This window comes from Colossoma macropomum, unplaced genomic scaffold, assembly GCF_904425465.1.
Source record: "Colossoma macropomum unplaced genomic scaffold, Colossoma_macropomum, whole genome shotgun sequence".
NCBI classification, from domain to species: Eukaryota; Metazoa; Chordata; class Actinopteri; order Characiformes; family Serrasalmidae; genus Colossoma; species Colossoma macropomum.
Genome location: NW_023494809.1, coordinates 9,607,740 through 9,625,306, shown reverse-complemented (window position 1 = coordinate 9,625,306; position 17,567 = coordinate 9,607,740). Strand labels below are relative to the sequence as shown.

The window sequence follows — 17,567 nt, the reverse complement described above, 5'->3', positions numbered from 1 at the left end:
ATTAAAAAATAAGTTCAACTATTTCAGTATCAAGATATTTTCCAAATTTCGGATGATGTGTATTTTATGGTTATGCTTTCTGAGTGCTGGTGTTCAGTGCTAGAAGAACGTCTTACAAAGCTGACACATGCTGTTTTGATTGGTTTGTTTTATTCTTTTCAGCTTCTCCTTTGATTATAGCAAAGAAAGCCTTGCACAGTATTATAAACGTTTACCATCTGAAGCACTCACCAAATGATATACAGTGCTTTTTTATCCTCAGCTGTTTCTTTTGTTTCATATTTTCCTTTATATTATCTTTGTAGCACTTACTTTCTTGTCTTCAGTGGGGTTTTTTTCTGGGTTTGCAGCCCCGATAAAACATTTGTTAATGGCGGCTTATTCATTTTTGACTTCTTCACTTATATTAGCATCAGCTGAAAGCAGAAAATAGCAACAACACACACTCGTGAGGCCAAATTTACATATGCACATAAAATCCCATATAAATATATTAAATTCCAGATAAATTTCATAGGAAGAGTTCATCCTAAAATAACGAAAAATAACAAAAAATGTTTTTATAATATTTATTACATTAATGATGGTAATAAAATAGTGGATTTCAGCAATTAGGCTGCTAACTCCCCCTGCTCAGTGTTGCACTGTGACAGTCTAGTGTTCACGGCCAGGTACCGGTCCAGGCCATGGCTTTGTCATCTTCATTTTCAATGCCACATGGCAATATTATATCGCTTTCTGTATAAGTGTAAAATGCTGGAAATGAACTTCTCATTAAGACTGCAAGAGAAATTGGTCAGTGCAGCCATTAGCATCCTCAGAATGAAAGTGGAGAGCAAATCACTTTAAAATTCTGCTGCGAAACATGACCGCAGTGTTGTAATGGCCTGTAATGTTAACTCATTAAGCGGACTGGTATGGTGTGGAGCAGATAGATTTCAGCTGAGCAGTGATCAGTGCTAGCTTAATGTCAAGCGGCTGTGTGAGAGTGACAGATCCTCGGGCGTTTAGCCTGTCTGCCGGTCAGCAGGGCTGTGCCACTAGCCGCTAGTGGGAGTCTGCCTGAGGGCTTAGCTCACCCTCTTTCTCTTCTTGTCTCTCTCTCTCTCTCTCTCTCTCTCGGTTGTTCTGTTTTTCATCCTGTTTCTTCCTCTGTCTTTTCTCCATCTCTCTCCAGACAAGTCTGGCTGTGGGCTGTCAGTGTCCACTGACCTGTGTGAGATTAGACAGCGAGCTAGCGGGCCAGCTATTCCCACACACAGAGGAGCCTTCATATACAGTACACATACACAGATAGACAACCCATCTTTCCATATCTCCACCCCTCTTTCTTTCTCACAGGAAAAAATCCACGGGAACGCCACGGGACAAATCTCCAGCGATCCCTTTCTGACTGCTTCATTTCCATAAATCTACAAATGTGAGCTGTTTTTTGGGAGGGGATAGAAGCTTTCATTCAAGTGTGATTCCCGCTCACCTCGGGCTCCGCAGCGCCGCCTGATAGAAGAGCAGCGGGCCGTCCATCATCCGCACTCACACGGGGCAGGCCTACGGGACACACACTTAGAGATGAGCTACTCAACATGCTACGTGTGACACATGCCAAACGGCGACTGCACACACAGTCACGTCGCTTTTCAAACCTTGCCAGGACGTGGGGTCATACCTCTGCCTCGCTCTGGTGACAAAAGCTTGTATCTCTGGAATGGAAACGAGATTTAACTTTTCTATTGGTCCATTTATCATGAAATGATCACACAATGGAAGGGACAGTTAGCATTTTCAACCTTTAATGCAACGGTAACAGTACAGTCGTGTGCCAAAATGTGATCAAATGACATTTTGCTCATGTTCTACTTAAAAATAATACATTCTCTACATAGAACACACTGCTGCACATGTTACTGCACAATTACTGTTTATTTGTTCAATTGAACTTATTGGGTAAAAATTTTATGGCCTGTGCAAAAGTTATGGCAAAATTTTTTTATTTTATGTTTTATTTTTTCCAATATTTAAAATTCTGCAAATAAACAGTAATTGTGCCTTAAAATGTGCAGAATATGTTCTTTGTAGAGGATGTGTTAACATCCTAATTTTCACTTAGAAAAGCAGCAAAACGTCAGTTAACTGGATGCGTTTAAACTTTTGCATACAATTGTATGTTATTTACACTACCGTTTAAAAGTTTGGAATTACTTGTCATTATAGTCTTTGATATCTTATGTAAAATAATGGCTCAAAATTTATAATACAGTGTACAGGCGTGGTGCAGCAGGTTGCACTGTCATTTCACAGCAAGAAGAGCCTGGGTTCGATTCCTGGCCTGGCAACCAGGGTCCTTTCTGTGTGGAGTTTGCATGTTCTCCCTATGTCTGTGTGGGTTTCCTCCGGTTTCCTCCCACAGTCTAAAGACATGCAGTCAGGCTAATTGGAGATGCTAAATTGCTCCTAGATGTGAGTGTGCGTGTGAATGTATATGTCTGTCTGTCTGTCTGCGATGGACTGGCAACCTGTCCAGGGTTTATCCTGCCTTTACGCCCATTGACTGCTAGGATAGGCTCCAGCTCCCCCTATGACCCAGAAGGATAAGTGGCTTAGAAAATGTGTGTGTCTGAAAATTTGCTAAATAATATGCTGTAACATTTTTATCTGCCTTGAGTTTTGATAATCGCTTTTGCTTAATCGCTTTCAAGGCATGTTGGATATCAGTCTTATTAGAACTTTTACTGATGCTATTAAGCTTTGGACTTCAGTTTAGAAACTAGTTTAACTGAAAATGGCAGGAGTGTTGTTACATTCTACCAGACTGAGAAGGACACTCTTAAACAGGATGGTTCTTCAAGGGTTCTTTAGTAAAGACAGTGATTTTATATAGAGCCATAAACACTCAAAGAACTATTTGCATGATCAAATTGTTCTCTGCATGGTGAAGTGGTTCTTCAGATTGATAAAGAAAGTGTTGTATAATGTTCTATATTGACTCTTTTTGAAAATGACTTTATATAGCACTAAAAAGAGTTCTTGTATTGTTACATGCTTGACATTGTCACAATAGAAGAACCCTTTTTGGTACTATATAGAACCATTTTCAAAAATGTTTTATATAGAATGATATACGACATGTTCTTCATCAGTCTGAAGAACCATTTTGCCAAGCAAAAAACCAAACATGCAAATGGTTCTTTAAGTGTTTATGGTTCTATATAGAGCCACTGTCTTTACTAAAGAGTCCTTAAAGAACTATCCTTTTTAAGAGTGTTATTGTATAACTTATACTTGAAATGATAATGCCTGTTTACTTTATCTTAGCCTTACGTAGCCATCATATTTTCATTAGGAAACATTAGCTAACCTGCTAAAGCTGATTAGGTGTCAATTTTGTTCTTCTAGCTAATTTTAGCTGGCTAGTTTAGCTAGTTTCCTATTGCCTAGATGTTATTAATATCATGATCTTGGGGGTTCTGAGAGGCAGGGCACCATCTTCAGGAGATCACGAGTTTGATCCTCAGTGATGCCACTGCTATCTGTGGCGAGGAGTCCAAGAGAGCGTAACTGTCCCCACACTCTCTGGGTAGGTAGAATGGTCCTGCCCCTCCTCCATCACTTAATAGTGATGCTAGCCAACAAGGGCATCTGTTAGCTTACATAACAGTTAGTGTTCTCCTCCAAGCACGTTGAGCTGTCTAGTGATGTTACATTAGCAGCAGTTTGAAAGATGTGACAGTGCTTCATGTTTCTTGGAGAAAGCTTGTGCTAGACTCCCAGCTAGGTAGCATCATGTGATGAGGGAGACCTAGCTAGCAGGTTAGCCATGACTAAATTGGGAAAAAATCAAAATAAATAAAAAATCATGGTATTGGTATTGACCTGTCGAGGGTGTTTCCTGCCTTTCGCCCAAAGACTGTTGGGATAGGCTCCAGCACCCCCATGACCCAGGAGGATAAGCAGCTTAGAATATGTGTGTGTGTGTGTGTGTGGTATTGGTAACAAATACTTTACTATACAGCACATCAAATTAGTACAACACTTGTGGTGTCATTACTCTTCGGAACATCCTATTTAGTACAGTAGTATTCATATCGAGGCACAGCCTGTGTGTAGGCAGATGGACAAAGGTAGGGTGCTTTATGGTAGAGTTCAGGATAAAAAGGTAATTAAACCCATTATTTCTGTTACAGCTACTTTCAAAAAGCAATTCAGTATGCATCGTCCTGTTTTATGCGCTGGTTGGCCTACAGAACACATAGTGAATAAACCAAAGGTTGTCTTCTTGTGGTTTTATGTGTTATACAATGAAAAATTTGTGTGTAGAGCACTTAGAGGTTAAACTCATAATGTTCATGTATTATTCGGCTACTTTTTCCATGTACAAAGCTAAAGTATGAAGCCCCCGTCCCGGCCTGTCTGGTTTATGACATGGCTGAAACCTAGCAATCATTGTGCTAGCACAGCTAACATTACAGCTGTTCGGAATGAATCTTTCCATTACTGACCCACACATGATTACATCATCATGTCCAGCAGCGGACAACAGAGAAGGGAAACGTGTCAAAACAACACTAGCATTGTTCTTTCAGTTTTAATAATGAAATGTGGCTTTTGTAAAAATGAGTTCACCCAGTCAGGAACATTTTGCTGGCTCTGACACAGTTAGGTAACCCAGTTCTCTACACAGTCAGGACATTTCTGTTCTAAAAGTGTACAAAAACAAACAAAGTCTTGCTCACGCAGGCTCATTTGGCCCAGCGTAGCATGTTGCTTCCATACCTGCCAGTACTGCCAGGCCCTGTGGCCACACTGCAGTTTATTCATTTCATCCAAATGAACTGTTAATTCAGAGTGACCCTGGTGTTCTTTTGCTTTGGCTTTCTTTTTTTTCCAAACCTCAGGCACTTTTGTTAATGTTCAGTTTTGTACAATAACTGGTGGCAATATCTCTTCTTGACTTTTAATGCTATAAACCTGGGGATTTCCTCTGTTTCGGCTGTAGGCCACATTTTGGAGTTTAAAAAATAACTCCCCTTTAGCTAAATTGTACCCAGCGGCACCAGTCCTCGCACTCTTTCCCACCTCTGAATTAATTTACGCAGACGTGCCCTGATTACAAGAGCTTTAGTTTTAATATGTCTACCATCACGCTATTGGATGGCATTTATTAGCTTCATTATCCAGCACCTCTTTCTTCTTTTTAGGCCCTGTGGCCATGACCTCTTACAGTTTTATGTTACTTATACCTGCAGTCTCCAGCTGGTCTAGTGTAGATACACTGTAGTCAGGCTAGACAACAAAGTCCTTCCTGAAATCCTGCTGGTTAGAGGCAGAACATATGATAAAAAATAAAACACTGTAATACTAATAAGACATTTTTTCAATACACAATATGCATCACAATATTTGTTGAATAACTCACAAAAAATCATCAGCAGTGAGTACGAGTGCAATGATTCTATAACATTTTATATACTTCACTGCACTAAATCTAATTAAATGATGCTCTCTTAGTGGGGAAACATGCAGTTTGTCTTTGTTGTTACTGACAATATCAATTTGATGGAAACAATCTGGAAATTCCCAATTTTCTTATTTCTGTCTCATATTTCTGTCCAGTTTATTCATGTCCAGTTACACTAGCTAGCTAGTACTCCTCCATCACATGATCCACCAAGTAGGGAGGGTGAAGGCTAGCAAGTGCTTCCTCCGAGATGTGAAGCACAACCACATCTCCAAACTACTGCTAATGCAACGTCATTTTATGGCTCATCACGCTTGGAGGAGAACACTAACAGCCAATTCTGTTATGTCAGCTAACAAATGACAGCGTTGGCTAGCATCGCACTCAGTGATTAGGAAGAGGGATGACCATCATACTCACTCAGAGAGAGCAAAGACAATTATGCTTTCTTGGACTCTCAGCCATGGATGGTTGTAGCATGACCAGGGACTAAACTCACAACCTCCCACAGCAGAGCCATCACTATGAATGGTCTGGTACCAGGCCCAAGAAAGAAAGCCACACTTTTAACCCCCTGGGGTCTATGAACTGTGTCAAATTTGATGTTTCTGTATGTTTCTTTATATGTTTCTCTATCTTTGTGATATTACAGTTTAGAAATGCAGGTTAAACATTTCCTGAATCTGCAGATTCGCCTTTTCGATTCCATCTTATCGCAAGATTGTACGTGACTCACATTGAGTTATAAGGCTATGAAGAGGGGCTGAGATACACGTCATCTGCCTCTCATCACGTGCAGTTGGTTGATTCCTATGTCCGTCTACATTTTGTGTGAAACTGACCAATGGACACTCAGGAAATCACTAAGGACTGACCCATTATGTCAGAAACACTTCATTTTTTATTCAGTCGACATCAGAAACGTGAAATGGTGTGCAAAGAGTTTAAGCTGCTGAAGATGCTGCAACAGTTTTGGAAAGTACCAATAAAGATAAGCACAGCTTATTAACATAAAACATATAGGTACCATGTTATATGTAAGTGCCTTTAAAGGCAAATTCAAGAAGGTAGGCAAAAAAGAGGTAATGCCCTCAGACCCCAGAGGGTTAAATCTGCTGCCAGAGTTTCGCCTCATGCTCACTGCTGTTTGCAACAGAAAGATCATTTTATTTCAGTTTTAGCTTAGTAGAACCGAAGCTCTCTGTGTTACTGTGTTGTCTGTCACTGCATAAAAGATGCATAAGGCTTCCTTCATTGCTGTATGCACTGTGATTTTTTTCTGCATGTGATCTCATTGAGAGTGGAAATCAGATCATTAAACGCTTAGCGTTGTTTTGTTACCGTGTTTTCTATCACTACATAAAAGATGCACAAAGCTTCATTTATTGCTGGATGTAAAGTGATTTATTTTTTTGATCAAGCATGTGAGCTCGTTCAGAACAGAATTCGGATCATAAACTGTTTATTATTTTTTTGTTTAATCAGAGTAATGATGATATGAGACTGATGTCGGACTCCCGGTTAGGTCACATTCTTATCATGTAAATGAAATAGCAGTCAGAAATTGTTTTATTTATAGAGAAGAGGAGGTGTAACAGCAGAAATGGACACTTTTTTGCATATGTCTTAAAGGGTGAAACTGTTGCACCACTTGCCAACCTATTTTTTTAACGCAAAGTTAGTGAAAATCTCGCTCATTTTGTTCAAAGTGATTCTACAACATTATCAAAATGTAACTAAGCTTTTGCATTAGTGTTATAAACACATACTGAACAGCTCTATCCAAGCTCACGTCAGCCCTGGATCACACATGCAGCTGTATATTTTCACACAAGACCTCCACCAGTTTTATTTAGCACAAACTTGACTGTATTAATTACTATACAAATGAGAGTGATGTGAAATTAACGAGCATAAAGCGATATGTAATTACATTCTGAAGTGCGGCTGATAGTGCATGAGCCGCAACTCTGCAGCTCTGTGTTATACAATAGGGGACGGCTGTTTACAATGGAGAGTGCGTGGAGGAGTGCTCTGATTCAGTTTCTTTTTTTTCCTTTTTTTTAAAATTTTTTTTATTGGGACACTTACTCGTCAAAACAGCTCATGATTTATTCATCCCAAGCTCAAACCCAGCTGCTCTCCTCGCCTTCTTCTCCTCTGCAGCGATGTCAAAATATCAGTGGACTTGTTTTGCATCCCCCACCTCTCCTTTTCAAACCGCAGATTTGCAATTTAAAGCGTTGCTCAAAACCCCAGACTGAATGCGATTGATTTTGCCAGTGGAAGGACTATTAGCATTTTTAATGTTGAGATTTATATATCTATCGAGAGATTCAACATGCCATGCTAATAGACCTTGGGTTCGTGTAATTGAACGTATTAATTTTGTACAAAATCATACACATTTTGAGATAAAATGCTTGAAATTTGTGATTAAGACTGTTGGAAAAGCACCCCAGGTGATTCCTCATTAAGCTGCTTGAGAGAATGTCAGGAGTAGGTGTGGACAGCGCTAAGTCTCGGTGTCAGTGGAGTCCAATGTAATTTGCTCTCTTAAACTGGCTTGGGCGTGGTCAGGGACACATTTGACCACGTAACATTTGTAGGGTCCCGATGCATCCTCAACAGCAACCGCCTAACCAACTCTCATCACAGCAGAGACAAAAGTATCTGTGAGGATTTTTTTTTGTTTGTTTACAAGTTGTGTTAGCAATCCATGCAATCTAAATGTTGTAACAGCTCATACATTAATGCAAAGAAGCACTTGTGGGATGTTTTTGTCTGAAAACGATCACTGTGAGAGACTGACGTAGTAAATGCAGAAGAGCGATCACAAGTGATTATTGGAGACGCATTCACATGGAAATGCTAAGAGTAACAGCTACATGTTTAGCTGATTTCTTTTACTTTTTTGGTCTCTATCTATGACCTATCCAAGCTCTGCCCACAAATACATCCTTGCATCACAAGACGGACATAGCAAGTAGGCCCGAGCTGGCCTCTGCCTTCCCACATTGATCACAAGCCTACCAATCAAATATTTATTAAGCTGCGTAATGACATTTGATTTGTTTTCTGTGTTGTCATTGTTTTATGACCAGTCAAAGTCATTATGCCCACCACCCAATTTTCTTAGCCCTCCAATCACGCTTAGCTGCCATCGCTATTCGCTATTATCTCAAGCCTTGCACCCCTCAGTTCATCGCCATGTTTGAATTTGAAGCTTCAGCTAGGGGATGTGTAGAAGTGAGGTGCTCTTCCTTATAGAGGAGAGTGTGCCATGCTCTGCCCATCTATAAATTTATGAAATATCCTTGTCATCAATGTCTTGCGAATTTGGTGCTTACTATACTGTTCAACTAATGTTACAAAAGTTGTCTATTTCAGTGCACTGAGTATTCAAAGACATCAAGGATATAAAAGGTCCATAAATCTAAAACAAAAATGGTCCATAAACATGTTTTATGCTCGCTGCGGCAGTATGCTTTAGCTCAGAATGACTGATGATTTGGGTTTTTTATTTACGTCTTAATTATGTACCTTTAATTTTCTTCACTGGGGTAAATGTTGTGCTTGTCAAGAGCAGATGCATGCTTTGTAAGGAAGTGATGCATTGCTTGTTGGCTTAATGCTAAGCTGTGCTCTTATTAATGCGGGCATAATCATAATTTTGTCTTGACTGGAAAAAAAAACATGCCTTTATAGCAGTGACCTGCCCAACACTGTGGTTAGTGTGCTGCCATTGTGATGCTGCAAAGCTATCATGTAACTGGCTGTGATATAAAAAATTCACCGACCACCAAAAAAAGTAGTCAGGTAGGGGCCCACCAAATAACTTCATCTGGGCTGAACATCACCGGTTATTTGGATAGTCACTTATAATAGCTGTGGCATTGCCAAGCTCTCTAAATTACTTTGTTTATCTCTCAACAATTAAGTGATGCACTAGTTCAGAAAAATCAGTAGCATTCCCATTAATTAGCAAAAATGTTGACCATGGAAGCATTTTTGCTCTTTACTCTTGGTTACCTTTGACACAGGTTGGATCTCTCATGCTTTAATAGTTTTATATATGTATGTAACAGAAAACCCCTGCAAGGCAGCACTCTCTAGAAACAGTGGGGCGCCCAGACTAGAGTTAGTGAGCTCTCCGCCGCCTGCAGATCCAGCAGGCCTGATGCAACGCTTGCGGGAGAGCAGGAGCCGTACCTGCTGCTTTCCACTCCCGCAGCACTCTTCTCACCACTCTTTGGCCCTCCTGCTTTATTTAGTGTACCACTCGCAAACCTCTTTACATCCTCACCCTCAATCACAGGTGAAAAGAGAGAAAAGGAGGAGCAGCTAAAGCGGGCAGTTCTAATAGCTGTCCACCAACAGCACTGGGCATTGTCTGAGTACGGAGTACACAGGGGAAGCTTCTTTTGTAGGGAGAAAAGTCTGTAGCCGAGGAGCATCAGAGAAAACTGTGAAAAAAGAAAAAGGAACTTTGTTGCAGCTGAAGATAGCGGTAGGCTTTCATCGTGCACCGCGATATGTATTTTTGAGCTTGGCTGCAGGGCAAAAGGAATCGCTTCAAAATACAGATCATGCTCTTCCACTTGTCCTCTATCGATATGGAGTGAGAGTGGAAGGTTGGGTGTTTTTCTCTGTTGTTTTTATTTTATTTCCTCCTCAACATATGGATGATGAGCCGTGGCATATGCCCATGCTATAAATAGTATCAATTTAATTGTATTCTCACTTTATTGCATCTGAATCTTCAGTTGAGCTCAGTAATGGCTGAAGTGATCAAGTTCACTGAGTTCATTTATTTTCAGTGTAATTTATTCAAATAAATGGTCCCAAGTTATTTGGATAGTCACTTATAAATCTAAATGAGTTAGTGTTATGGCTAGAGCCAAGATTAGGCTTGGGGTCCGAATTAGTTTTTGTATTTGACCACCCTCGGCTTAAAGGAATAATCCAGCAACAAACCTGATTTACACTGTTTCTGGACATAGTTGATCAGTCAAGATATGTTTAGTGTTTGACGTTTACTTCTTTAGTTTAGAGGCTAATGTAGCTAACAAGTAATGGAAGCTTATAGCCACCATTTAGAATAACTGCATGTCGGAATCATCACACATATAACTCAAACCTTGTCCAGTTGCTAATGAATCTTAGATAGACTTGCTTATGTGGTGTCTGGCACTGCATGACATACTGTGATCAATGTCAATGGTGGACCATTCAGAGAAATCCTAATGACTTTGGGGAACTAAAATATCATGTCTAAGTTTTTGTTCATTTTTATTTAATAAAATCATCAGGCTTGTTGTATTTAAACTCTGCAGTAGCAATACTCCTATTTCATCGTTTTGGTTGGAAACAGAGGGGTACAACAAACCAAAGTGAAAATTGTCCAATCAGATGTTTTTTCTCTGTGGTATCTAGGTCAATACAGCCAAGTAAGATCTCTCATTGGTTAGGCCTTCCCAGAGCTGGACTGAAGGCCTAACACCTCTGAATAATTGCAGACAGTTAAATCAACCAATAACATTTTAATACAACTCTGTGATAAACAACAGAACATTGCCCTAGGCCTTCTGGAAGTTTTAGATATGCCCAATTGGAGTCTAACATGGCAACTGTATGCTGGGCTCTGTTAACGCCTGCTGCAAGCTTTAAATAACATGGAATGTCTTTTGTAACCTTCAAATGTTTGTGTCTAATCTAGAACAGCTAACAAATGTGCTAATATATCCCTAGATGTCCCATACAGTAGAGCCAGCTAGCTGATATTAGAGTTATTGTAGAGCTAGTTTCTTTTTTTTCCTCATTTTTCGACTGAGTTGTGACATTTATGGCTTGAACTGAAGGCCTAGCTCTAATAGGCAAAGTTCAGCACTGAGAAAAGTTGACCGAAGTGTGGAAAATGTCAGCCTTCAAGGTTGCTGATACTCCTGTAAGATATACAGAATACAACATGCTTTGGTCATTTTTTATAGATGATAATTAAAGCTTTAAATGGGTCTGAATTTTTGTTCCAAATACAACCCAAGAACACTGTGAAGTTTTGAGTCCAAACTCGAACAAAGCCTGGGAAAATTGTCAGGACCCAAACTGAGCCAAACCACATCATCAAGTCTTGAGTACAAAACTGACCTGAGCTCTGATAACAGTACATCTAAACAAATGCACAATGCTAATTAGGAGGTCCAGTACAAAGCTAAAAAAGGAAACATCATACACCAAACAAGGCTTGACCACTCAGTTACATTCGAAGTAAGAGGGGAAACTGTTTAAATTAGATTTTTTAAGACTATGATTTGGATGAAAACTGAAGGTGATAAATAATCAATAAACCTCCATTGAAGTGTTACCACATTTTTAGTTGTGTTTTTGCTTTTATTTCAGTGCGTCCATCCTAATACTTCTTCATGTCTGTCTCTCTGCAGCGGTAACGTGCCCTCCTCCCCCCAGCATGGCCCATGGAGAGGTGGAGGGGTCAGTGTTCCAGTGGGGATCCAGCGTGGGCTATCGTTGTCTGACCGGCTACGAGCTGTCCTTTCCTGCAGTGCTGACCTGCGTGGCCAACGGCTCCTGGAGCGGGGAGGTGCCCCTCTGCATGCGTGAGTCTTTCAGTTACCTGTAATTGCACGATAGCTGGGGAGAGGCGGTGTTGGCAGTATTTCATATCTCGTCATATCATTTTAAGCTCTTTGTTGAAGTCACAGTTATCGCCAGTGAAAAGCATGTTGTGTTTGTTAGGGCCGTCAACGTAAACATGCTAATCATGCATTAAATCAGTAAATATAATGCTGGAAATGTGTTTTTCTAGTTTAACTCCTCAATCCATCTGTAGTAGTGCAGGATGAATTCCAGCTGCAGCACGGTGTATGTTGCCATTATAAAACCTGCAATTGTAGACCTTTCATTCAAATACAGCTTTTAAATGGCTTTTAAAGCGATTACTTCAGCAATCTGTACTGTACTTCACCAGGTTTTGAATGAGTTCTCTTTAAATTCTCATTCAACTCACTGTTAGACATCAGATTCTTCCACTCGGAAGAAGGGGTCTGAGGCACAAACCATGTTACAAAATGCTCTTCTGCACACTGTGGGCAATTACACATTTCCACCAGAGAGGTCTCCAAATCTCCAAATCTTACATAGTGAAGCTTTAATCATTTCAATCATTTGCCTGCTCTCAATTTTTTATAAAATATGTCAAGGCTCATTAAAACAAGCAGAGAAATTCTGTGGAAAGTGATTCTAAACATCCAGTCCATATCACATTTGTGTTTGTAGAAGGAAAAATATTTTTTTAGAATTTGAATTTGTACTGTAGGGCTGGGTGGGAAACCAGGTATGAAGGTGAATACCGGTATGACTTTCTCTCATGAATTGAATTGTGATAAGCCCAAACACAGTAGACCACAAACAGCGCCGCCCCAAGACAAATTAAACATGCACATAAACAGCTGAAATAACTCTGAAAAAACTCAACAAAATGGTGTTTTAGACAAAACTGCCCCGTCGAGTGCTTCTTGCAGCCGCTCCCGCGTTGATCAATATAGGTTTACGTGGGCGCGCACAAAGCGAATGTATTTTTGGGTGCATGCCGCGTCAGTCAGGCAGTGTATTTATACTTTGTGAGATTTCCATTTTAACTCTATTGTTTTGCTCTGTGGGACAACACAGATTTTTCACTGTCATTCAGGGTTGCGAGATTCACGGTTTCCCTGACAAATCTGGCTAGTTTTAAAGTGCAGTGCAGGTGAAAATTATTTAGTGCCATGGAACGTCTTTCTTTGGGCTACTTTCTAAATACACTACTGTTTTAATAAAAACACTGTGTTTTGCACCTTGTTTCACTTCTTTGTGTTTGGACACATTTGGGTCAGTTTCAAACTGATACAGCTCACACGGGCCAGTCATTCACACATAAAGCCAGAATAAACAGTTAAATTTGTCACTTCACGCAATAAAAATATAATTCTTAAAAGTGCACTGTACATTTGTTTACCCTGGACAGCATTCTGACAAGCCCGTAATAGTGAGGTGTCCTTGTTAGATACAGCAAAAGGTTAAATAATTTTTAGAAAGCGAATGTGCAAAGTGGAATTGAGGATGAGTGAAGAGGTAAAAAACACAAGCAGAGGCTGCAGGAGAGAATGACTAAAAACTAATAATAATAATAATAATAATAATGGCAACAATTATAGTACTGGTAATAACATTAATTATTATTACTGTTGCTATTATGTTTTTCTTTTTTAATATATTGTGATATCGTTATTGTCTGAATAGTGAAATAACAACCTTCACATTTTTCTACATTTGTCAGTTTTTGAAATCAAACCAAAAAGTCAGATGTGTAGACTTGAAACTTGTCGATACAGAACATTAATTTAATTCATTATGCAGTAATTATATTTAATAATGTCATTTGTATTTATGTAATAACAGAACAGAACAGTAATAACAGTAATTAACAACAACAATAATGACCCTAAGAGTTCATTTCTGTAGTGAAGATGTTTATTTTATAAAGGGCCAGACATCATACAGCACTCAGCAGAGCACAGCCTGTTTGGCTGCAGAGGTTTGGAGTTTATTTTCACTGTAGTTTCTCCCAAGCCATGCAAACACACCACTCTGTGTAAACAACTCATTATTTGTCCTCAGTTAAAAGTCGTGAACATGAACACCACACAGTACACTGCCGTCAAACGTTTTCGGAGGGCACCTTGCTCTCTTTTTACATTTATATTTTCTTGCTTTTACTTTGCTAAGTTAGAAAAAGTAATTCCAGTGAGTTTGTTCCCATCATTTCCTAAACTTTCCTATGATATATTTAGCTGAGTGCTTTGTCTCTGTTAGAGTGTCTTCCTTGGTATGAAGAGCAGTTTTAGCGTATAATGATTTGATGGTTTTCTTTCCCAAACTGTTGTTAAAAACATTTAAAATTAAACAGGCTATCTTTGTTACTGTGCTTTTATGCTCTGTTCTGGTTGCTGGGTATAGTAGCTTATTTAAAAAGCAGCTCAGGATGAAACACACCTTATAACTTGGGTTGGGTGAACGCGTGGGACTAAACTGCTGTAGGCCGGAAAGACAGAATATTGTAAATAAAGGTTTTCATAACATCACAAAAATAGTGAATTTAAAATGGGCTGTTTTTTACAGCTCAATTACCTTTTATGGACTGTATGGACAGTACGTTTTGTAACTTTATCAGTGTTAACATTACAGTACTGTGCAAAAGTCAGGGACATTAGTTAACCATCTAATTTCCAGTCAAAACAGGCTTTATGTGCAAGTTATTCATTTTTCAGGAGATATTAAGGAAATTAGCCTGGTGAAGCAGAAAATACATGAAAAAAATGGAAAGTGCAGATTCTGAACTTTCAGTTCACACCACATTTGTGTTTATAAGTAGAAGAGGAGATATTTTACTATGATTCAAATTTAATTAAAAAAGTTATTGTTGTGTTATTGTGTACAGTCTTGTTTTGCATAAAGAAAAAACATTTGCATTTCTACTACCTTTTTGTCTGTTTTAACCAAAAAACAAACCAAACACAGAAGTCAAAAGTGCAGACTCAGACCTGTTAGTGTAGTTTAATTAAAGTAAATAGATTTCATTATGTTGTAATTATAAATAATTATGTAATTTTGTAATAAGTAATTAAGTCCAATTCCATAGGAAAGGAAAAAGTCAAAAACATAAGTGAAAAAGCAGTTAGTGGGTCTCCTAACATTCACCTGGAAGACAAATAAAACTGTCTTCATCAGACAGACAGTCCTTAAAGCTTTCATCTTTGAGAGAGGAGGAAATCAAGCTCCACATGTGTTTCTGTCCATCCTTCCACTGTGAGAAGACAACAGGTGTGGTATGTGTAGCTGTCAAGAAGCCCTTACTTAGAAAAGAAAGTAGAAGAAAAAAGAAGACAATTTGAAATAGAACAGTGAAACTGGATATCTGAGATGTGGAGTAAGGTTTTATGGACTGATGTGTCCAAATGTGTAATTGCAGTTACATATGATCATAAGAATCAGAAAGTTCAGCCAGCCTCTGAGACGGAACTTTGGATGTGTGAAAAAATATCCCTGCAGGTTTCTTTGAAAGACTGAAAGTGAGTCTCCTAAAACAAATGGAAGCTGTAATAATGGTAAAAAGTGGACACACTAAATACTGAAAAACGTGATTATTACATTTATTTGTCGAGGCTTCTGTGTTTTTTCTGTCAAATATGTTTTCTACTGTTTTTTCTAACACTGAAAAATAAATAACTTGTACTTAACGGCCGTTTTTACTAGAACATGACTAGACTAGAATGAGCCCCTTAAAGTTATTGTAGCAAAGAAAACCTGCTGGCTTGGATCGTAGGTGTCGCCAGACTTTTGACGGCCAGTGTACGTGCAGTGTGATCTGGAGTTCAGGACTTCCTTCTGCTTTGAAGAAAGTATATGAAAGCCTTACTCAGCCTGGCCTTGAGACCCCCCCGGGTGATCATGCTGTACAGAGACCCCCATGACCCCACATGTCATGCGTCTGTCGTAGTTTGATTGTTCCGGCCTCCATTTGCAATTCTTTCAGAAAAAATTGCTGGAGCAAATCATGGCACAGTGCCAGCTGCTGAAGAAGGGTGAAGAAAAATGCATGTCCAGGGTGGAAAAAAAACACCTCTGAAAATTCTGTTGCTCATTTAGTGCTGATAAGGCGCGAATGGTAATTCACTCCGGGAGAGGATCTGCCTGAGCTACAGGATTAGCGTTACAGTAATATGCAGTTAAAGCACTGCAAATCATGTCAGTATGAGCAAACCAGAGTGGCAGCTCAGGTATTAGGGCTGTGGCTCACAGAGCGAAGCTCAAGCAGCAAGTGTGAATATTAAAGAGCTGAATCAGAGGCTTTAATGGATGTATTTAATCATGCTAACACATATTCAGCACTGTGGACAGCACTGCAGCACAAGCTGCTCGAACAGTCAACCTCTTCAGCGGAAGGCTTTGGGGCAAAAATTAAAGAGCTCGTTTACAACAATTTTCTTGTATTTTCCTCCTCCTGAGGTTCACTTATGGCATTTATATGTGTTTATAGATCAAAATGTCGTAATCCATTTTTTTCACGTCACCGTTTTCCAACCTTGTTTATTCCCTCAGAAGTAAACAGGCTATTTTTGTTACTACGCCTTTAAGACTAATATGTGTAATTTTCCTCTGTTCTGATTGGCTCTGGACTGTGACTCTGGACTCAAACAGCAGCCCAGGCTGAAACACTCTTTATAACTTGAGTTTGTCAAAACAGGCTGTTTTTTGCAGCTTTCCATACAGTACTGTGCAAAGGTGAGAGACCACTCTATAGTTTATAAAAAAAAAAAATCAGACAGCAAATTATACAAAAGCCTCAACAACTAAATGTAGAATCATTTTTCAGTGTTTAATGTGTCTACACTTCAACTTTAGAACATTCTTTTCTGGAAATGCTTCCAGTTTTTTCAATATTTTTCAGTCTTAGAAGCTGCAGTTTTCCAGATCCAAGGCAAAAGTGGATAGGGTCAGTTTTGGTGATCTACCACGTCGTGCAGGTGGTTGTACAAAGTCCCATTTTCCTCTGCATCTTTTAATCATTTGTAAAAAGTTAAAAAAAAAAAACTCTGTAAAACTGTTTTTTTTTATTTTACTTTGACTTCATCCTTTGTTATACGAGTGGATTATCTTATATTTAACCCTTGTGTGGTGTACAGTACAGCATTTTTGCCTCCTTTTTGTGAGTTTTAACACAAAACAAACCAAACGGAGAAGTTAGAAGTGCAGACTCTAACTCCTGTTCAGGTCTGTGGGACCCATTTTCAGTGTTTACCAAAGGAAGAAAATTATGTGATTTATTATTATTTCAACCTCAGACTCCTTGGCCTTTGCTCATTTTCTGTGAAGAACATATGAAAGAACACATTTTCAGTGACTTCACTCTGTTCACCCCCTACACATTTATATTACGCATGTGGTGTTGGGGTGAACCTGCGGGGAATAAAAGTGTGGAGGGTGGACAACATGGACAGGCTGCTGACTGGCTACAGCTGCTAAAGGAGAACCCTACGCTGGCCACTGTGATATTTTA

The 17,567-nt window shown here is 39.3% G+C and overlaps 1 protein-coding gene across 1 annotated transcript in view; it reads left to right on the top strand.

Annotated features, from left to right (window-relative positions):
- The window catches only part of csmd3a (CUB and Sushi multiple domains 3a), a 457,456-nt gene that overhangs the window by 406,095 nt on the left and 33,794 nt on the right, over positions 1 to 17,567 (top strand). The window contains exon 60 of the mRNA XM_036558514.1: positions 11,896 to 12,069. Within this exon, the coding sequence (XP_036414407.1) occupies positions 11,896 to 12,069 (174 nt within the window). The remainder of the gene's footprint in view (positions 1 to 11,895; positions 12,070 to 17,567) is intronic.